Source organism: Mya arenaria, chromosome 3 (assembly GCF_026914265.1).
Source record: "Mya arenaria isolate MELC-2E11 chromosome 3, ASM2691426v1".
NCBI lineage: Eukaryota > Metazoa > Mollusca > Bivalvia > Myida > Myidae > Mya > Mya arenaria.
The window spans coordinates 40,846,720-40,869,792 of NC_069124.1; the positions used below are offsets into that span (position 1 = coordinate 40,846,720).

Below are 23,073 nucleotides of genomic sequence, written 5' to 3' on the forward strand. Positions count from 1 at the left end.
GAAATACCAAAGCATTTCGATGACACATCGATGGACAAGGATAGAGTTGAGCGGGATCGAGATGAAGGTTAAATTTGAAATACTATTGGTAACAACTAAATGACAATTAACGACTTTTCATCACTGTTTTATATAAAATTTCATCATATACTAACATGGAAATTGTAAAAGGTTTGACATATGCTTTCTAGATTTTACAAATTACAATATTTAACATTGAAGACATTAACATATGTATACATTTTGTGTTAGATCGAATGTCTTACAATAAGAAATACATTCCAATAAACATTTATCGAGGTTCAAAATCCTTTTGTAGATCAAGAAAGAAAAAGACAGTCCTACTCTGCTTCTTCACCATCGTCTTTGCTATCACGTGACATTGCGACATCAGCGTTTGAGTATTGGCCAACGGTGAAGCAACGACGTCATCAGATGCACGCTGCATTTCCTCCGGCACTGTCTGTTGTGCACCTGGGATTGAGAACAATGCATAACAATATGTTTCAACCATTTACAACCAGCAGAAGCACCAAATTCGATTTTTCAAAAGATACCCTGTTGGACCTACATCGTAGCTTGTCGGAAATTTCAAGAAGTGATGTTAGTCACCCATCTTGTAGTATTAAAACAGAAAATCTTACAAGGGAGCTTTTTTATCCATTCACTAACTTATATAGCTCTTCAATGTACCAGCCATTTACAAATAGGCAAACCGACGATTATTTCAACAAATATTTCAACCGCAGCAACTGCGAATCATCGGAAAGGGCCAAAACGACCCTTAAAGCACCCTTTCCACGACCGCCGGATAAACGTCTGCAAGTTCAAAACAACAGATCCTTTGGTCAGGTGGGAGATTATTATCCGTTCAAGTCACAGTTTTCACCAGCAAGCCTTCCGTCATCGCCTACAAGCCCTCTCATTTCGCCACCACAGGCATCAACACAACGTCTTCAGGTAAACAGTAATGAAATGAAGTAAATATGGTTCTTCTTAATTTGGACAAATTGTGCAATAAAAACTCGTACATTATTTAGAGTTTAACTGAAATCAATAATACATGTTAATATTTCTATTGTATGCCTGTTTATGAAATGATATTAAGTAATTAGACGTATTTCAGTAATTAACTGTCCATAAATGCATATCAATCATATAAATGTTCGATTAGTTGTAAAATTAATTTCAATCATTTCCAATACAGTTTGACAATCGTGCAAATATGAAATTACAGAGCTCTTGTTTATTGTGCAAGAGCAAAACGAGATGAAATCACTACAAATCTATAAAAAAAAAAGCAAAAAAAGGTTTGCATAACATTTACATATAGTGTATGTGTGGGAAGTGGGAAGTGGTTGCGTGCGTGCGTGCAAGAGTGATTGCGTATACGTCAATACAGGCATCTAAAACAAGGATGCAAGCATAAATTAAAACATGAGATCATACAGGATTTTGTTGTGTTGCGACGTTGTGTGTATCGTTGTTAGGCCTTAAAACTTGCGCTTCTAAACAGGGTTGTCGGTAAATGTTTGGTTAGTTTCCATTGTATTATATATGGTTTCTTTCGAAGGATCTCCATTCCAGAATGCATATGCTGCTTTAAACAACAACCAGTGATCGTCAATGTCATTTTTGTAACTGAAGCTTTGATTTTATTCGGTTTCAATTTAATCCATTCCAGGTCCCTGGTGTGACGTCAAATATTGAGCTGATAAATGGAGGTTTTGGAGTCAAAAATCCCCTTTTGTCACCTGATTGCTGTTTAAAAGAAGGTCAGTTGTCCTTTCATTTATCTTTTAGAAATGAAAAAGATACACCCTCAGCATGTTCTTCATCTATTAGATGCATTGATTGGTAAAAATACATTGTTATTAATAAAAAAAGAAAGTTTTTTTATTTGAAAATTTACAGCAGTAATTTGTAAATAACCTTAATAAGTTGCCTTGCTTGTTTGCACACCAAATGATATGATTTGTTTATATCAAATCATATTTGGCTCACTTTGGCTATACCAAGGAATTAACCTGTTTAATACAATTTGCTGATGGTGAAAAAAATACAACAGATTTTTGGGGATATTGTTCAACTTGTTCAGCATTTCACGATGGCAATTATCGTAATACGAGATTCAATGGTATCAGAGGATTAACTTTTTTCTGTGATGCTCGTGATTTTTATTAAGGCAGCACGGAATTTTTAAAATATTCTTACTGTCAGAGGATATTAAAGTTTGTCAGATTTATAGTCAGTATATGTTTTGATAACCGTTTGTTCGCTTTTGTGGAACGATTTCATCTTCGTCGTATCCGCATTGACGACTGTGTTTATGACTATCATTTTCCCGTTTTTCCGTTTATCAAATAATAAATGTTTGATTTAATATCAGATTTATTGAACATTAAAAGGGATATGGTATATCGATACAATTTATGGAAAGTGTTAATAGTGTTTTTGGTTGTATTAAAATGTTATTTTGAAAGACACACATGTGGCTTTTAGGTATTTGATTGCAACAGCATAACCAAATTACATAGCGACAAGTTATACGCTTTATTTAGGAAATTACAATTGTGCGCATGGTAACAATTCGCTTTACATGTATATTTCTACTGAACTAATGTACTTAGATTAACACACGGTGCAAATGTGCATGTGATGTATTTTGTACACCAATACTGGCAAAGATGCTGTTATATTCTATTAATAGAATGCACCTGTAAAAATATTTTTTTTACTAGAGAAATCATACAAATAATAGCACAATGCCTATCAGGTTGAAATAGGGCAATGACGGAATTCTGTATGTTTATAGGTTCTGGATGTCGAGATGCGAAATTCAAATGCAGAATTTGTTGCGATGCATTCGAGTTCCCCAAACTTCTGCAACGTCATCTGAAAACGCACAGTGACGTCAAGCGATACTTATGCACTTTCTGTGGCAAGGGGTTCAACGACACGTTCGATCTGAAGCGGCATACGAGAACACACACTGGTAAGTCTTTTAAATAACATCATTCTGTTTTGCTATACCAAGGATATTTTCTTTCCTTTGTATTGTCGCCCCTTTTAATCGTCTACACATAGATGGATATTGTTATAGCAATTAAGACTTGTACATATCAGTGAATTATGCTTAAATGTATGGAGCTGGTCGTTTAAAGCTTAAATTAGATTTTAAGATTATAGAATTTGATTTAATTTTTTCATCATTGTTTTTAAATTGAGTTTGACTCCGTTAAGGTTGAGATTAATGCTGCGACAATTGAGGAAGCGTGCTCACACACTACAGTTGAAAGCCAGTGAACTCCTGGCCCTATTTACTGATATATCTTAAGTGCAGAAACGAGTTAAAAGTTCACAACGATGAAGTTAACAATGTTGTTTACTTAAACTAAGTTCTGAATAAGTGGCCCATTTATTAAAAAAGACAATTTTAAGTATATTTTATATTCATGTGTTGACTTGTGACGTTGTATATATATCGTTACATGTGTATTAAGCCATGATCTTTGCGCTCTTAACAGTGCTATCGTTAACAGTTTGGCTACTGAGCATTTCCATCTTGATTCTAACAGAAAACACTCACTAATTCATAAACATATCAAGGAAACAGAAACATGCAATTTATGGTGTGAATGATACTGTGTAAAAATGAAGTATATTAGATATACAATATGTCATAACGCACCAAACGTTTCATTGCAGGAGTTCGCCCATACAAATGTGAACATTGCGAAAAAGCTTTTACTCAACGCTGTTCGCTTGAATCCCATTGCCGTAAAATACACGGATTGGAATTCCGATTCCGGTATAAAGAAAGACGCGGAAAAATGTACGTGTGCGAAGATTGTGGTCACGTTACACATCATCCGGAAACACATTTCACCCATATTAAAGAAAGTCACCCATACAACCCAACAATACTGCGGTGCTTCGACAAGAGACATTTCAATTTTTCAGACACTGTAACATCATAAAGAATCAGAAAGGGACATCTTACATGAAAACCGCCCGGGAAGCATCATTAATAGTGCTGATATTGTTGTACAATAGTTTTTGTTTTGTTTTAAGGTAACATATTTATAACATAAGCATATTCACAATAAAGATGAAAAGCGATAATTGTTCTTGCATGAATGCGAAATATTTATCAAATGATGAGTTTCACCATTATCCCAGCCTCCACCATATCGCATGCATACAAACTCATTGAAGAGAACATAGCAATAAATTATTCCAAATCATTAGAAGCTTTCGGGAATAACATAATTATGATGATAACTATAACCTGTATTTACTGTATGAAAAATAATCAGCACCATACACAATTCAAACTATTGAGAACAATTTTGTTGACTCCATTGTTCCTTCACTAGCAGCAGTGAAGCCACATAAATAGCTGTTCCATGTTCGCTTTTGAAGCAAACTCGTACTCATCTTCAATATCAGTTAATTCACAAAGTTTACTGTATGGTGTGAAAGTAGTTTGCTTCCGTTACTTAAGGACATGCCATAGTCTGCAATCTCTAAAACCCGGAAGATTAGAGAGCACTTCATTACAACCACCACCAACAAAAATAACATGGCATGTAAGTGCCGTTTTCTTTAAATTATTTTTTTCTCTCCATATAGCTGTATATAAAATCACCAAATGTACTCAAGTGCACTAAGAGAAAATAAAGGAAGACCACTGTAATAAACGCATTAACAATAGAATGTTTACTTTTATTTGACTTGTTTTTGAAGAAAACTACGATATCATCGCATATAAATATCTCATGAACCAACAATTGTTACAGACTTAATTCAGTAACTAATAGCTGAAGTCGTGCCAGAACACATTACCAATTAATGGTGCCAATAAGATAACAGAAACACTAGCTTCAGTTTTGTTGAGCCAAGGAAAACTAGTGCACAATTAACTGTGTTTGTATGAATATCATGCTGATTTATGAGTGCAGCAACCTAAGGCGTGTTTTTATGTTTCCACTAATCCGACCGACCCTATTTTTTGCCTCCCGACCCTGCCCTTTTTCTGCCGTATTGTGGCTTTGGAAAGTGTTAATAGTGTACAGAAATCCAGGTTCTTAAAAAAAGGAAAAACAATGTTATGCCTACCTACCGACTCTATTTTATGGAGATGTTGATGGAAACAAAGAACTTTTTGGCCTTAGCTAAATAGCACTTAAAACAAGGAATCTCCGATCACAAATGATCAGCATTTGAACATCTGTAGCATTTACACTTGTAACAAGAATCGTAATAAAAATATGGACCAAGGCCAGAACATAATCTTCATATAAACACAGGTATTTTGTCAGAGAAAATCTACAAACCAATGATATATTCATACATGCTTACCCTAGATCGACGAATAAGAGAGGAAATATTGAAGATGGCGTTGAAAATGTTATCTCAGTCTTCGGCAGTGCTTAAAATTGGAGTACTGTTTGTGATTATATCATTCATCTTATGCTCTGTTTCATTCGCAACACCTAGCTGGAAATACGACTCACCAAGCTTCCATTATGGACTATGGCAATATTGTGTAGAAAGTGATGAAGATTTGCTTACTTATTGTATACCACACGAATACTATTCGAATTTCTATACTGGTAAGTATACAAATTACTGACAACAATTAACCAAACATACTTTTAAGCTGTAAGCAACTGTAATAATCATATTTGTGTTAATAAATCTATTTGTAGATTAATAAATATTATAATCAAATATGCAGTTTTCAACTGTTTGAAATATTACTTACCCTGCAGCCGTCAATATTAACAAATTGTGACTGATTAAATCAAGCCCAGACTACATTCGGAACTCCTCGGGTATTTTTCATCGAAAACAAGCTCGAATGTATCAGTAGAAGTAGTTAGTAAAAAAAAGAATTAATTAATAGTAGTGCTTAAAGGTGTATTTTGTGTTACCAAGTTTAAATTGATTGCAAGTGAAGTGTAATAATTCCCAAACTAAAGTCATTAAGTTTTACTGCTAAAACGAAAAGAATCGATTAAATTTGCACGACTTACATCAATTACTATAAAACCAAAATTGCTGTAGGAGACAGCAAAAAAGGCTCGCTCTAAATCGATCCATAGCAATGTACAGTTAGTGTTTTGTAAGGGGGCGAAATGTGCAGTTTCAGTACTGACACACGGAAATTTTAATCAAGTCAGACATACATTCATACAGACAGACATACATATATAGATAGACAGGCATACTTACAGGCACAAACAGAGCCGCGCGTAAAGATGCACGTACAGACGCACATACAGACAGACGCACAAACAGACGCACAGACAGACATAATAAAATATATTTTATAATAGATTCAATATCTATAAAACATAGCAATGCGTATTTAAATTTGGTCCGGTCCGGCCATTCTTTTTATACCAACACAAAATTAGGAAAATTCTGAACGATTTCCGTAACAGTTCGGAGATTTCCATTGGTCCGGATTTGGTCCGGTCCGGCCAGTCTTTTATACCCAACCATTCTTTGCGCATGCTCAAAAATTGAAAGGAGTTATTGACCTCCGGGCCTTTGTTTATACGCCTCGAAATCGACAAATTACATTATCTCTTTACACCTTTTTACCAAATAGGTAAAAGAAAAACATTTTAACAAAAGATAAATCGAAATCACTCTAACAGTAGTCAAAATAGTATCATTCTCTAATTCTTAATTTTCCGCAACACTTTTCTGTGCATCCACTTACAATCGAAAGGCTTAAATCAATCAATCATTTCCGTCTCCAGTACGATCTCATAAACCAATCACTAAAAAGGCTCGCTCTGTGGAGCGAGCCTAATAAGATATTTAGATGTATTATACATGTACTTCGTTAGAGCGTTTTCAAGTTATTTGCTTGATTTGGTATATAGTTTTGGAAAAATATCTGCATCAAAGTTTGGGAAATAATAAAGCTAAAATGATTTAATCTGAAATGAAAATTCTAGAAGTCATTTATGAAATTGTGGACATCTGTCTATAAGAAAGCCTATCAGGAAATATGCAGTTCAATGTTAATATTATTTCAGTAACAAACCACTTCAATCTTTATATATTAAATGTTACTTCTGGTTAAAATCACTAATTCCCTCCTGCTCCACTTAACATTTTGTTTTGCGGTGTGTTTTGTATTGTTGTTACACATTTGTGCATTTGTAAAAACAATGTGTCAAGTATGCCTGAATCGCGATCACTTATAAGATGTTCATAAACTACACATAGTGGTGCCAAGACAGAACAGCCACGAAATTGGTTCTTTAGTATTATAGCTTGATTATTGCAAAAAAATATATTGCATATATATATATATATAAGTCTGATGTCTGGTTCTGCCGCTTGACATGGAACAGGTATATTAGTTTTAAGAATGATATGAATCTACACGCGGAACTAGTTAATTAGATGATATCTTATTACTAATGCAGCGATTGGGCTAACGGTTGATTATATTCAAGAAAAGCATTTCGTTTCAATTTAAGCCAATAGTTAACCCCTTCTTATGTAAACACAGTCACAGGATGGGTCCGAGGAGTACAGGCACTGGCAGCAGCAGGATACATACTCCTCGTGGTGGGTGTGGTCATGTCACTCGCCCTCCTCTGTTGTACCTCCAGTCGCAGGGTCGCCAGCTCCAACCCGTGGATCTTGCTGTTTGCAGGTTGGTATTTAAATCCCACCTCTTGCCAGTGACTTTTTCTTAGCTGGTCGTTCAATGCTGTCAGCCCAGCGCATTCAGAACACGATTTTGTACTGTTTAGATGAACGTTGTATTGTTAAGGTAAATAATCCAAAACTGGTTAAAACCCCAGACCCCAATTTCTCAAAATGTCGTAACCATAAAACTTAAGTAGTTTATTTCACTTAGCCAAAAAATTAACCAAAATTTGATTTTGATTTTGATAAATGAAATTGTTTTATTGCGATTATCATCAACATAATTCCTATCTAGAGTCTAAAATCTCTAAAAAGAAAATACACAAATTATGGAGGAGGGTATAAGTGAGATTAGCTTACTCCTGTTATAAGGGACTTAAGAAGTTTTGAAAAATTGGGAAAAGGCGGTAACCCGAACATGTATGAATATATATATATATATTGTGATGCATGTGTGGTCTGTCTTTGTTGTTCTTGTAGCGTTGTTTGTTCCTTGTGTGTGGCCTGTCTTTGTTGTTCTTGTGACGTTGTTTGTTCCTAGTGTGTGGTCTGTCTTTATTGTTCTTGTGACTTTGTTTGTTCCTTGTGTGTGGCCTGTCTTTGTTGTTCTTGTGACGTTGTTTGTTCCTTGTGTGTGGCCTGTCTTTGTTGCTCTTGTGACGTTGTTTGTTCCTTGTGTGTGGCCTGTCTTTGTTGTTCTTGTGGCGTTGTTTGTTCCTTGTGTGTGGCTTGTCTTTGTTGTTCTTGTGACGTTGTTTGTTCCTTGTGTGTGGCCTGTCTTTGATGTTCTTGTGACGTTGTTTGTTCCTTGTGTGTGGCCTGTCTTTGTTGTTCTTGTGGCGTTGTTTGTGCCTTGTGTGTGGCCTGTCTTTGTTGTTCTTGTGACGTTGTTTGTTCCTTGTGTGTGGCCTGTCTTTGTTGTTCTTGTGGCGTTGTTTGTGCCTTGTGTGTGGCCTGTCTTTGTTGTTCTTGTGACGTTGTTTGTTCCTTGTGTGTGGCCTGTGTTTGTTGCTCTTGTGGCGTTGTTTGTTCCTTGTGTGTGGCCTGTCTTTGTTGCTCTTGTGACGTTGTTTGTTCCTTGTGTGTGGTCTGTCTTTGTTGTTCTTGTGACGTTGTTTGTTCCTTGTGTGTGGTCTGTCTTTGTTGTTCTTGTGACGTTGTTTGTTCCTTGTGTGTGGCCTGTCTTTGTTGCTCTTGTGGCGTTGTTTGTTCCTTGTGTGTGGTCTGTCTTTGTTGCTCTTGTGACGTTGTTTGTTCCTTGTGTGTGGCCTGTCTTTGTTGTTCTTGTGACGTTGTTTGTTCCTTGTGTGTGGCCTGTCTTTGTTGTTCTTGTGTTGTTTGTATCCCGTTATGTGTCTGTTCGTTCTTAACATTGTGCCACTTAACAGTCTTCGTTAAATGTGTGGCTACAGGGATTGCCTTTGTAGCTTCCATTATACGTGAACAATTGTAACATAGTTTATACTATTTTACTTTAGCCCGATTGTGACAAAAGCTGGTAGCTTATACCCCCTTTCAATTAATCGCTAAATTGACACATAAGAGTTGCGCCCCTTACCGGAAATGACGATGATTAAAAACTTCCTGGTACGGTGATTTCTGCTTTGATTATCGCTGTACATTACAGGAAATCAATTATATGCGCTGTATATCTTGTCGAATTTGGTAAGTGTGTTACTTTTATTTTGCTAGTATATTATTCTATCAATGAACCACATCTCCAAATAAAATCAATACTGAATTTTATCAGAAATCCCGTCATCGAAGTGGGTTGTGGATTTCGGATAGTTTCTCGACCATTTCTTTTCCATTTGGATTTTAACGAAATAAATTGAATAATTTTGAGTGAAGCGGGTTTTGATTTTGGAGAAATATGTTTAAACACATTTGTTTTATGTACCAAACAGTGCCATTCACTACCTTAAGCAATGTTATATTTTACAGCCATATGATGCTAGCCTGTAATACATAGCAACGCAGAACCACAGCGCTTCATGGTGGAATATGACAAAAATTATTGTCACACTGAATAATTACATAATGCACCGTGATGTTACCCAGATTTTGCATTAATCCAGAACAATGACAGATGCATGTATATGAGAAAATGTATATCCTGTAGCTGTTTTTCTGAAATCTGTATTTTCGATTACTATTTTACTGTCAGTGCTCCTGTCTGCTCATTAAATTGTCTTGTTTTTTGGAGTTAAAAGTTAATGATCCTGGATTTGGAATTTATGGTTATGTGTATGTGGTGTATGGTACCAATTATAATAATTTTCAACATATTCATAATAGTCTCATCTTTTTTTTAAATTTTGATCAAATACATGTACATGAATTACAACTGTAATCACGATAATGCAATTTGATGAATTTGTTTGCAAGTTCATGCTGTGCTTATAATAAACTCATATTCATATACCTTTTACCTAGTTCTTGCTAAACATCAGTTTTCGCTTAAAAAGGCTGTGTTGCCAAAGTTCTTTGATACAAGTTCCATTTAAAGTGTTTGTTTATTGATTATTTGTTTTTAATTTATTTGCAATCGGTTTAATTAATAAATACATGCATATTGTTTATATGAATTAATGAGAACATGAGATTATCTTCTCGAAAAGTGTCAACGCTAAATGGCCCTGTGCCAATAAACAAACACAACGGAAATGGCCTCTTCTGTGACACCAGTACAATAAACAGGAGATGCACACCAGGGGATTATCCTGCTCAACATTTTTTAAACTAGGCCTTAAAATTTATTAATTTCTCTTTCCACATGATTAATTTCAGCTGCAATACTTTGGGCCCTTTTCCCTTCAATATCAGTCATTTTGGCAGGTATTTCAACCTAGCACGCTCATGGCTTCCAGGAAAACGACATATATTCTGACTGCAAACAAAAGACAAAAATGAAGAGAAACTTCAAATCTTTTGTTAAGATAAATGTCACATTTCAAATTAAAACATAAAAATATGATGATGTGATAACACATATTCGCGGTTTGGATTGATCAATGTTTAATACTTTACAATCAAAGAACTCGCAAATATGTGACATACCGATTATTTGCTTCAATGTGCGGCTATTTCTGTTAAATAATGCATGAAACGTTTTCTTCTTCAATTAATTAACGTATTTCAAAAGATATCAAATCTTTTATATACGGTATACACCTTATATCGCATTCCACACCTGAAAATTGATCATCTTGATTCTCGCATAAATAGCGTTCTGGTATCGGCTATCCTCAAATCACGTCATCAAGGGCAGATAATTTCAAACACGGTATAATTGAAAGGGTGTATAGAAACACTCTCGAGTCCGTTTTCTGGGTGGAAACCAGAATTGGTGCCCATTTTGCGAGTCCGTGATTGTAACATTAATTGCCTTTATTAATAAATATCACCGTAGTGTTTGAATCTGGGTTTACTTGTGCCTTTTACATTATATATTTATAGTATACTATTTACAATGCAATGATGGAACAGAAGGGGGGATTACAGACAATAGCTTGCTACATGAGATAAATTATATTGTTAACATTGGGTCTGATAAACATTCAAGTAGGCAAGAAGTTCTTGGACAGAGATTGTTCTCGGTCAGTTGCGATTTTCGCATCATTTTGGAATCTATATATCAAACGCCAGGTCATTATCACTCAGGTGCTTGAAGCATGTATAAAGGTACCAACACTTTCCAACATGTAATGATTATTTTAAGTAAAATATCACTGTTTACAAAGTTATATTTTACTTCCGTTGGAATTTCAAGGGCAGTGCGCATAAGCAAAAGAGAACGGTTAAATACCGATTAAGTTGTTAATTAAAGGGAAGGAAATCTAAATCTTACCGGTAATATGTTGTAGCATATGCGGATGTTACTTCCCCTGCTTTTGATAGTTATACGGCGAACAAGATACGTCTGAAGTGTAACGACATGTAAACAGCATATTTGTATGCTATGTATATAGATGCCCTCTAATTCCCACGTAATATTTACCACAATTAAAATTGTTGTTTTAATATTCCAAAAACGATGAATAAATATTTTAAAAAATGGTTCTTTTGAAGGATACATAGTTTAATTTGAAAGAAATGTGCATAAAACACGATATCTCTACGTTATGAGACTATGGTAGATCACAGTAAATCATTTAGCATTCACCAATCATTTAATATTTTTGCGTTTCCACTGATTGATTTTAAAAAAAGGACAAGATTCCCGGTTTTATTATAAATTTAAGGGAGCATCTTCAATCGAGCATTTTTTAAATCGTTTGTATTCCTAGTTCTGAACAAAAGAAAACAAATGAAGTTAAATAATTCCAGTTTTATTCAACTGAAGTTTATTTCAAATACAATTGTAAATATGTATTTTCAAAATTAAGGAAACTATTTCGAAAATCACACTCAAAAAGTCTCCGAGAACTACTCGCCTAATGGGCCTTTAGAAAATGCATTTCTCCTGTCTCCTGATTCACTACAAGTAAAACAGATAATTAAACAAACTGTACCATCATTTATAATGTATAATTCTAAAGCCTTTTGGATTACAAGTTTAGTTCGGTGACATATAGTTATAAATTAAAACACTATCAAATTGAATATGTACAAAACCCAGACACTTAAAACAGCATATTTACATGTATTTACCAAAAAACACAAATGTGTGTTTCTATTCATTTTCAGGAGTTTGCTATGAAGCCGCGATCATTATTTTCGTATGGAAGAACAGCTTTCATAACATTGGCTACTCCTGGTACGTCGGTGGCATTGGATGCAATTTGGCTTTGGTTGCCGCCATCTTGACCCATTGTGATAACAGACAAATGGTGGAAAGGGCCGCAGAGTTTTCAATCCCACCACCTGGTAATACACATGTCAGTCACAAACAAGATGGCATCCCTTAGTATAATCTGCAACTTAATACTTAATAATCAGGTTGAAACACCAATCCGGCGAATGGATCACAAAGTTAAGAAAGCGGCACGATTAGTCTACCGCCTGACAACAAGGAATTCGAGATGAAGTTTGACGACCGTACATGTGACAGCAAGATGTATGCTGAAGTTAAATTAAAAGCGTATACACTCTGTTCAGGTCTGGGGGGTTTTCAAGAGGACTTTTGTCATACGACAAATTTAAATGGAGTCTATAGTGACTAATAATACATCAATATGCCTGTTCAATTATTGCGTGTTTTATTTTACAGTTTTGCACTAAACTGTTGTTAATAATAAAGTATGTTTGCAATCTAAAGCAAATGGAATGTTTACATGAATTCTACTTATCATTTTTATATCTGTATATTTGGAATGTATTGTTTAGAATACCTATGATTAGATATCGCGATTGCCAAAATGTATTTGTTGATAAATACAACATAGGTCAATAAACTGTTCATACGCAGTTTGTTATTTTACAACGGTCCACATTCCCACACAACGGGGACTGTTCGTTTAGTACCATGATACTGATTCTGTCCTAAACGGCCAATGCAAAAAAGAGAATTCAACTATGGATACAGATGGGCTTCTGATCATCTGCAAAATGAAAATGTATTGCTTGAAGGTGAATTAAATGAAGTAAATTCACACTGTAAGCAACGTATAGTAGCATGAATTGAAATATATTATTAACACATGATTAGATTTAAAATGTGATCACTGATTTTGACTTAAACAAGTAGAGAAGTTTGTATTTTGATAGTTGAGTTTGGTGAAATTCTTTCGTTAATCATAGTAATCCATTTAAACTTTACAAGTTATTTGAAATAAACGAGAGCAACATATGGTAGTGGGCAACCAAAACCCCGAACACGATTGCTACAGTCATTGAAAATTTGACCAATAATGAAAGTATCTATCTATTAAAACTAAATACCTAATATTCTGAGACGAATGCGATCCTACGTGATATTCGAACTCTAATCTACTTGCAAACTACTTGCAAACCCACGTTATAAATAGTGTTATTTTCTTCTAAAAAATTAGCTTTTTAATATTATCTATGTATTTATTCCGAAAAGTAATTAATTACAGCAAAAGAATGTCCTAAAATGAGGAGAGTGTTCCTTTTTGGTATATTAATTAATTTTAAATTGTTTTAATGTATTATAATGAATTGTATTGTAATATGTACAATGTATGCTATTTAAGCAAAATTAAATCACTTATGAATGCTCGTACAGAGTTTCTTGAGTCCCTTAGAAATATGTTTAAATTTAAATGACTACAAAAAGGGTTGCCTATGATTTCTATGACAAGCAATTATTGCACTTCGAAAAATCAACGGTCATAAAAGAAACATCGCAATAGTATACGTTAGGAAGTTTTCATGGAAAAGTTATAAACGGGTGCGCCCCCGTGCAACAGGTCAAGATGATAATGGAAAGAGTGGAACGGGGAAAACAATAGCTAAATTTTGAAACTATTTACTCGGTAAACTCATTACTCAAAATGTTGACAACTGCCGATTCGGAGTTGCCTTACCCATGAGAGTCCCAGACCAAGACTCGGGACGAGTCTTCTCGGAGGGGAAAGTAATGAAACGGGCCGCTGTATTCGGCAGATGTGCGTTCATGGTATAACATTCCGTTAAAGATGGAAGTACGTTCATAGTACGTATGTTTACTTGGTTGGTAATATGCAAATTGGCAAAGCCCGGGCTCCGTGTGGACAGAGAATTTAGTGTATATAAAGACCAGTGGACCCCTTCAGAAACGAGCATGATTATCTCTGAAGGGATTTGTTGGCCTTGTTAGGCCCGCACGTTTCAAAACCAGTGTGTTGTTGATTATTGGAAATGTATTGTTTTTAAATATTGCAGTGCGTCAGACACCTATAAACAACATTTTAAAGACAGTTGGATAATGAGTACAAAAATATTGTACTATCATTACTTATATCAATAACAGATACATGACCAACGATGACGGGAATATCTATCGCTCATTTGGTCGTTAAAGGAACGTTTTAGTTAAACACCTTTCAGCTGATGAGAATCAAAAGTGAATGTATGCACATGGTTAAATGTAATGACAAAGCTAGCAGCGTTATAAGACACAAAGAAGACCTTTGAACGTCACGCTTCACTTACAAAACAACAGCATAAACATTACCACCCAAAAATGTGTACAAAATGTACTCTTCTTTGCATTTTTTATATAAAAATAGAAAGTAATTAAATTCATTCATTTATCCTGAATTCAATGAGCACACGACGCATGTTAACTCGTGATCATAAAAAATAACTATTTTTTTCACTCGTGGCGTCGCCACTTGAAAAATAATTCTATGCATACAATCGATATCAAGTTTGATGGTTCATTTGCAAAATAAAACCCCCCATATCATTGCAAGTTTGAAAGTCATGTTAGATTCATGGTCGGAATAAAATGTCCAGTTATGCTATACCTCCAAACAAAGCAACCATAATGTTCGTATGGAAGAACAGCATTCATCACTACTGGCTACTCTTGATACGTCAGTGGCTTGGAATATTATTTGGAGTTCGTTGCCGCCAATTTGATAACAGACAAACGGCTGAAATGGCCGGACGGGTAATTTCTCTCCCACCACCTGGTAAAACACATGTCAGTCACAATTAATATGGTATCATTCGATTAGTATCCACACAAATATATTTAGTCCCAAGAATTAGTTTCAAACACCAATACGGCGTATGGAAGAAGCTCGTATGGGTCACATACGCCTGTTTAGTTACTGCATGTTTTATTGTAAACATGTGCTGTTGTTAATAATAGAGTGGGGTTTTTTACAATCTAAAGCAGATGGAATGTTTACATATACATGAATTCAACTTATCACTTTTGTATCTGTATAATTGGATAGTGTTTTTAGAATACCAAGGAGTAATTGCTATTGCCAAATGTATTTTTTAATAAATACAACATACGTAGAAAACCTTTTCATACCCAGTTCAGCAACTTCACAACGGTCCACTTTCGACACAACGGGGATATTGGTTTAGTACCATGATACTGATACTGTCTTGAAACGGCCAATAATTCGTTCGGAGTGTAGATGTTAATAAAGAAAACTATAGATATAAATGAGCTTTTGATCATAACGGCGATAACGACTCTTTATTCTTTATTTTTATTATAAATGGGGAATCAATTTTGAGGTTAAGATATCATCATTCTGTATTGATAAATTGTGGGGTAAGCGTGAGGTAAAGATACAATTCCGTTTTTATAAATGATGGAACAAGCGTGAGGTTGAGATTTCATTATTTCAAACCGAAGAAACAAGTGTGAGGTAAGATCTCATTATTCTGTATTTATAAATGATGGAACTTGTATGAGGTTGAGAACTCATTACTGGAAATGCTGACCAGAATGGAGCGTTATTTTACTTTGTGGAGGGACGTTGTGGTTCATTGAAATGCCCGCCATATATTGAAGGTCATGGGTTGACTTGCGTCGTATGTTCCCTGCTGCCTTGATGCAAAATTGAAATGTAATGATCTGCTTCTATTATTCAACCCTACAGTTTGATATTATTAGTTTTTATAGCATGGGGTCAAATGCATTCCAATGACGTCAAGTAATGAAAGATTTTTGTTTATTTCATTAGATGGTTTATGTTCTTATTTTCGAAAAAGTGAGATTTAATTGAACGTTGCTCATCATTATTACATACAGTTGAAAATTATTGATTTGTTCTTATCATAAAATTGTTCCATTTTGTCATTTCCCATTTTTTTTTAGAAAATGTTGTCACAACGTACCTGTTTATTTCTTGTGTACTTCAAATTTAGATTTGATATTGTTGCCGATATCTTCGGCATCAGACATATGTATTCCGTGTGTTCGGACCAATCTGAACCGTCAAAAGAGTATATGATTATGTTTGAAATGATACAAGGGTACAAAATAAACTACAGGGCGAAGCCCAAAGTTATGACCTACCTTAGTGGTATACCAAAGCAAAACACACACAAAGAAAAGACAACTAACACCTGTTAGACAAACATTAGAATATAAATTAATGTTGGAGTTACTGCCTTGAAGCAGTCAGAGAATACTAAAGTCCACAGGGAATTTCTCAATCTCACACATGCACCAGCATTTATAAATACAGAATTATGATATCTTAGCATCATGTTTGTCCCACCATTTAGAAATAAAATAACGAATAATGAGATCCTAATTTGTCATTTGTCCCACCATTTCTTGAGAAACAATATCGAGATCTCAACCTCACTCTTGTTCCACTATTTCTAGATAAAGACCGGAGATGGTCTCCGGATCAGCGTCCATGCACGCATAGTTTTTCTGTGACGGATGATTGTAATGGGACGTCATCAGATATCCCGAGTATTCGGTGTTCCATCCGGAATAACAAACATTTTCTGGCTAGAATCATGAGAACATTGGTACTTTTGGTTTTGCAAACAACACATGGGACATCATTGTTTTGTAAGTTACTCATAAACGTGCACGTTGTTTCGTATTCTGCGCCATAAAAAAGTTCTCTTGCTCCTCCTGTTGGGTTTTCTCCAAATATTGGATCCTCCGGAAGGCAGGGATAATTTGAGCCACCTCCGGGATTATTATATTGAGGCCCAGCAGCAATACCTTTGTACACAAGCTCACTTCCGGTGGCATTAGGACATGTTGTTCTCCCCCATCTTATGTAGGTACTTCCGGTTGACACTCCCAGACTGGTCTCCAGAATATTAATTCGTGAGGATAAGTTTTCTATTTCTTTCGATTAATCTGCAAAATGAAAATATGATGCTACGAGAAGGACTCTATGAAGTAAATTCACACTACATCTCAACGTATCGTTCCACGACTCGTAATGTATTAGCAATACACGGCATGATTTATAGGCCCAGTATCACTAAGGATTAAATAATTAGAGAAAAACGTGCTTATATAAATATGATGAAGTCTTAGATATTGTTTGATAAAACCCCGAGGTTCAGACGATGCTCTATTAAACAGAAATGGGCGGGAATACCCAGGGAATGACTAACTCGACCACTGACTCACTATAGTCTAATGAGGTAGATAAGTGGATGGAGCATATCGCTTTGCAAACAGTACCTGATCAGTTGCAGGATTCTTTTTAATATGGAGTAATGACTAGAAATAAAATGAACATTTTCAAATAAAATTTCACAGAAAATCAAGCTACTGTTACTAAAATAAATTTGATGCAATCATTATTGTATGATAAATTATCAATGTTGTTCGCCGATTTAATGTGTTTATACAAACTGTCTTATTACCTTCGTTTTCTTCAGTTGAATCATGATAATTAAGCATTAAATTAAAATATTTTATGAAATAATAGTTTACGTATAATCATTTTGTTTAAAAACTATTTAAACCAATAACTCTTAAAAAATTGACATCATTAGTATCAGAAGCAACATAGATTCTTAAAAAAATGCAAAATTAAAGATATGCAAATTTCGTATTGACGTTGGGCGCACTTTATTTAGATTATCGATCGGTTTTGTTGCAGTTTGTAATTTCGATAAATGCATTTTTGTATCATCGTGGGGAATAAAAAGGTCAAAAAGGTTAAGAGAAGTCATTTGGACATACCTACAAACAAATATGTTTGCAAAACTAAAACATACTGTGACCTTAAAGTTTAAACACGGATCTTGAGTTACTATTTTAATTCGTTTGTAGTGTGTATCTGCTGTTTGTCTTTATGTTTGTGGCGTGTATACGATTGTGTCTCTATATAATTTATTGACATTTTGGATCTTGTTTCGTACCTCTAATTAAGGTTTTATTTTGAATTTTCAACTGGTGGGCTTGTCCCCGTAGTTTCCATTGTATTACATATGAAGAGAAGTTGTTTTACTGATAATTACCCTTGATTCTTTCGAAATTCATAGTAATTCATTTTTACTATCGATTGTTGACAAATATATGATCATAAAATCTACATGACAGTACGTTGGGGCGTTTTCCTGGAAAAGTTCTCTAGATGGTATGTGTCCCTGTAAACATGTAAAGCTGATCACGTAAAGAGTGGAGCGGGGAAAACTTACCCAAATGAATAGTCCACTTTTTCATACCTCAATGTTGGAAAAAGTGTCACGATAATGTGATCCGAAAAAGTATGTTTTTAAAATCTCTGTACCACAGAGTCTCAAGGGTATAGACTTGCCCCTGCATCACAATTAAAATTCAGGAAATGTGCCATGTCACATTTTGTGCCAGTTTTAAATTGTAGAGATGTATATTGCGACAACTAGTCTTATAATGCTTATTCGTAAGGGCACACATTGTTTAACATGTATCAAACCTTGTGTTCATGTGCGCTCCAAACTTATTGTATCAGTATCACCATACCATTGTATCTGTATTTTTTAATAATGGAATTGTATTGTTCAATTGATATATCAGCAACATTATCAAAGAAAGTTGGCAAATTGTATAAAAAATATCTTATTTATTAAGCTATACTAATATAAGTGACAAAGATATTTACAACGAAACCGGGAATATCGAACGTCCTTTAGGTCCTACAAGAAATGTACAAGTTTAACAGCTTTCATGTGATATGCTCAAAAGTGAACGTATTCACATAGTTGAATGTAACGACAAAGCTAACACAAAGAAGACCCATTAAGGACACTCAACCTTTAATAACGACATTTTGAACATTCGAATGTCATTCTTTGGTACCACACAATGTTGAAATCATTTTTTTGAAATTCACGCTTCACTAGCAAAACATCAGTATTCACAATACCAAAATGTGTACAAAGTATACTGTTCTTATGCGTTGGTTTTTGTAAAAATAACAAGTTAACCATTTCAAATATTAATCGCGAAGAAGAGGCACACGACGCATGCTATCTCAAGACCTTCAACGTAGGATATGTCAATGAGCTACAATGTTCCCTGTTCTATAATCTGGTCCATAAAAAGGTTAGTTTTATCCTCCAGTGGGGTTTTCTTCAAATATTTTATCCTCCGGAAAACAGAGATGCTAAGTAATCTGAGCCACCACCAGGATGCTTATGTTGAGGCCAAGAAGCAACTCCTTAGTGGTTAGCTCACTTCCGGTGTCGTTAGGGCATGTTGTCCATCCCCATCGTCAGGTACTTTCGGCTGAGAAAACAAATTCGTTCTTTATAATACTTTTTCTTTCGTTAAACTATGTTATTTGTTTCCATTTATCCACAAAAAAGTAGAGTTTAAGAACAGTAGTAGTAAATAGTATTTAAGAAGATGGAGAATAATTTCAACACTATATATTTGGATATATTTGGTATTATGACTTTTATGGTTTAATCAATATTTGCTTATATGGATTTCTTTCTTACACTTAAACAAACAATTTATTTTTTATCAAATGCCTTAAAGTGGTATGCAAGATATGTATTTGCATTTTTTTACAAACGCATCAAATCGTATGCACACGTAATGTCATTCCGGAAATGCAGTAATTGAAAGTGTGTCCCAGCCCTGTAACGTTTGATTTGGAATTGAGAACGGGCTAAAATCCAAAAATGGTAAAAAATATTAAATTGATACTTTGACTGATTTAACAAAAGAGGAACATCATTTTTATTTCAAATATAGATCTCTATAAACCACTGGAAAGCATATTACAAAAACTTGAACTATATTAAATTTGTAAATAACATGTTTTTCATGTCGCCAAAGTAATTATGCTATAAGAACGCGAGAATCTTGTACAAAATAGATACCTAAAATGTATTTGATAAGTCAGCGTCATGCCTACGAAAATTCAACAGAACAAAACAGAACTGAACAGATCACATGAATCTTTTAACCCACAACATAAAATCTACTACAATGGATAGCTTTAACACAATATGATTTTATTTATTTAGCATTTGGTTCGCGGATTTTTTGAATTCAATAAGCAAATAAATTCATTTTACAAGAGATATTCATAAGTAATGAAGTAATACGCTTAAAATTTCTTGTTGACAATTTCATGATTTAGAGTCTGCAATATACACTATATATTTTAACTAGATCAAATGTCTATGTTTGGTACTTACAATTCATCAACTTCAAAGTGCTCAAAAGGTTTCTTTAAGTTGTCATTTCCACTGCCTATATAAATCATGTAACAGTTAAGAAGTTTGTAAGCATAATATATCCCATCAACTCGACTCTAAACTATGTAAATCATAATTTATTACATGAGCTGTCCCTAAAATGTTGCTTATTTGATCATTATAAATGTTTTCGATTTATATAAAGCAGGTGTTTCAAAACTATTTAATTGTTCTCATGAAACCCACAAAAACCATCACAAACTAAGCTAAAATCAAGACACATACAAAAACAATCCATCGCAAAGGTAACTGATTACCATCGTGTCCTCTATACGGTTTGTGAAAGCAGCGACGATCAAGAAGATGGTCGGAATAGAATGTCCACTGACGGTATACCCAATTGTAAGAACCAAAGTCATTTTGTCCCTCCATTTTTGTGTGGGCCAATGACTACTTGTTAAACGGTAGCATATATATATGAGAGTTCATTTTGGCGATCTTCAACCGCGCTTTTATTTGGTGCACACATTTATTTGATTCACTAGCTTCGCCCCTTCTGTTATCACGTGGTATTTTAGCGCGAAAGTTAAATAGCTCAGGCGTTATAGATAAATTAAATCAGTAAATGAGTGTCGGGCGATGGTAAATTATCGCTTCTTTTTTAATAGTTCATAATAGCAAATACAATAAATAGTTGGTTGTACAACAAGAGAAAAGCAACGATAGATATGACCCTATATTGCTCACCTTAAAATGACCAACTAATCAGTGGTTATTATAGATGTTGCTGCTTGCCTGGAAAGTTAGTGGTTGCTGAGTTGTTTGATGGTTAATAAGTTAGTTGCTAAGGTTATCATTGGTTGCTTAGAAAGTCGTTTGTTGTTATGGAAGTCATTAATTCCTAAAGAAGTCATTTGTTGCTTTGGGTGAAGGTACGTGGAATAGACGACATTGTTTGATAGGTAAGACCTTGTTAACTTAAGAAATAAGTGGTTGCTAAGGATGTCATTTGTCAGGTAGATAGGAAATTGATTTAGTATGAAATGTTCAGGACCTTCAGCATTACTCTATTTTTGAGAGGTTATAAGTTTTATTTGCGAGTCCTGTAGTAGTCCAGACTGACTAAGATACTCATCTTCGAATGTAAGCATCAGACTTAAGTTTAAGTAACTTTTAACTTCAAAATCTATAGCTGTTTCAACGTTCAATTCTGAACGTCTATTGCTCTTTCCAGACCAATCATTATTCTACGAAGTATCTAATATTGAATAATGGGTATTCTACGCTGTTGTGCCTGCCGGGATAATTAATAAAAGTATAAATACCTGACCGGTTGGCTAGTTTCCTCGTCTCAGTATCAGTCTATGTTTAAATATTATCGCAAATGTGAAAATGCTAAAATTGCCATTTGAACCAAGGGTGTCGAATTATTTAGTTTCAGTATACTATTATTTTCATTTTTTTCAACAAACCATCGACCACAGTGTCAGCAATATCAAGGCATTGCCGCATTCAGCACTCTCAGTGGTTTGATTATATTTTTGTTTAGCATTTTCAAACGTGAGTCTGTACGGATGAAATCTTTATATTCCTGTCATCTTTCTACGCATGTTTTTACCCTCATATACCTATTTCTGCCTACAGTAGTTCTAGCGATAATGTTACATAAGAATATAAAGTATTTTTTAAAATATATTTGCTTCTCAAGATTACAAGGGCATATACTTGCTCATGCCTCGCAATTTCATTCAAGGCACTGATCGACGTCATTGTGGCAATAAATTCTACTTTTCAAAGCCCTTACTTTCTTTACATCTTAGGTTTACTACTTCTACAGATTTGGATAAAAATCCTTTAATTCAAAATGACAGCTGCAAGAATCGACTTTTCTGAAATTCATGTTTAATATCATTTAACACTTCTAAGAAGAAAAAAATATATCAATAAATATGCTTATATTGGAAATATTTCAATTTATAGATAGGACCTCCCACATCAATAAGTTTAGCTTTCCGTCTGAAACAAAGCATATAACATTGAAAATTATCTTCTATTTCACCGCTTCAAAAAAAGGCTCACTGTATTAAATATAAGACAGAGGCCCCTAATCTGGAGCTTTTTGGCTCGAACGCAGCACAGTGTTAAACTATATGTGAACCTAAATGTTGCATAAAGCAATGAAAACATTCCTCATTGCACTATCACAGACTAACTTAACGAATAAGAGAGTTATCTGTCATCGACATCGGTTTGATTAGAAACAAATGACAAATACAAGTGGTGTTTCCTCAAGTATGCACACAACAAAACACAGCAAAATACCATGTTGTATATAAAAACCAACATGAATCAGAC

At 34.5% G+C, this 23,073-nt stretch overlaps 2 protein-coding genes across 3 annotated transcripts; both read left to right on the top strand.

Annotated features, from left to right (window-relative positions):
- Positions 1 to 490: 490 nt before the first annotated feature.
- LOC128226166 (transcription factor ovo-like homolog lin-48) lies at positions 491 to 4,064 on the top strand. The gene is made up of 4 exons (XM_052936060.1): positions 491 to 960; positions 1,685 to 1,775; positions 2,816 to 2,995; positions 3,709 to 4,064. Exons 1-4 carry the CDS (start codon positions 502 to 504, stop codon positions 3,978 to 3,980), a joined length of 1,002 nt encoding a protein of 333 aa, XP_052792020.1. The 5' UTR covers positions 491 to 501; the 3' UTR covers positions 3,981 to 4,064.
- Positions 4,065 to 4,930: 866 nt separating this feature from the next.
- Positions 4,931 to 13,092, top strand: LOC128226167 (uncharacterized). 2 transcript variants are annotated; one of them, XM_052936061.1, is made up of 3 exons: positions 4,931 to 5,618; positions 7,541 to 7,687; positions 9,628 to 10,111. In XM_052936061.1, exons 1-3 carry the CDS (start codon positions 5,342 to 5,344, stop codon positions 9,633 to 9,635), a joined length of 432 nt encoding a protein of 143 aa, XP_052792021.1. In that variant the 5' UTR covers positions 4,931 to 5,341; the 3' UTR covers positions 9,636 to 10,111. The 2 variants fall into 2 exon arrangements, with proteins under 2 accessions (XP_052792021.1, XP_052792022.1); XM_052936062.1 differs by lacking the exon at positions 9,628 to 10,111 and adding an exon at positions 12,373 to 13,092 and having other exon boundaries at positions 4,958 to 5,618.
- The last annotated feature ends 9,981 nt before the right edge of the window (positions 13,093 to 23,073 follow it).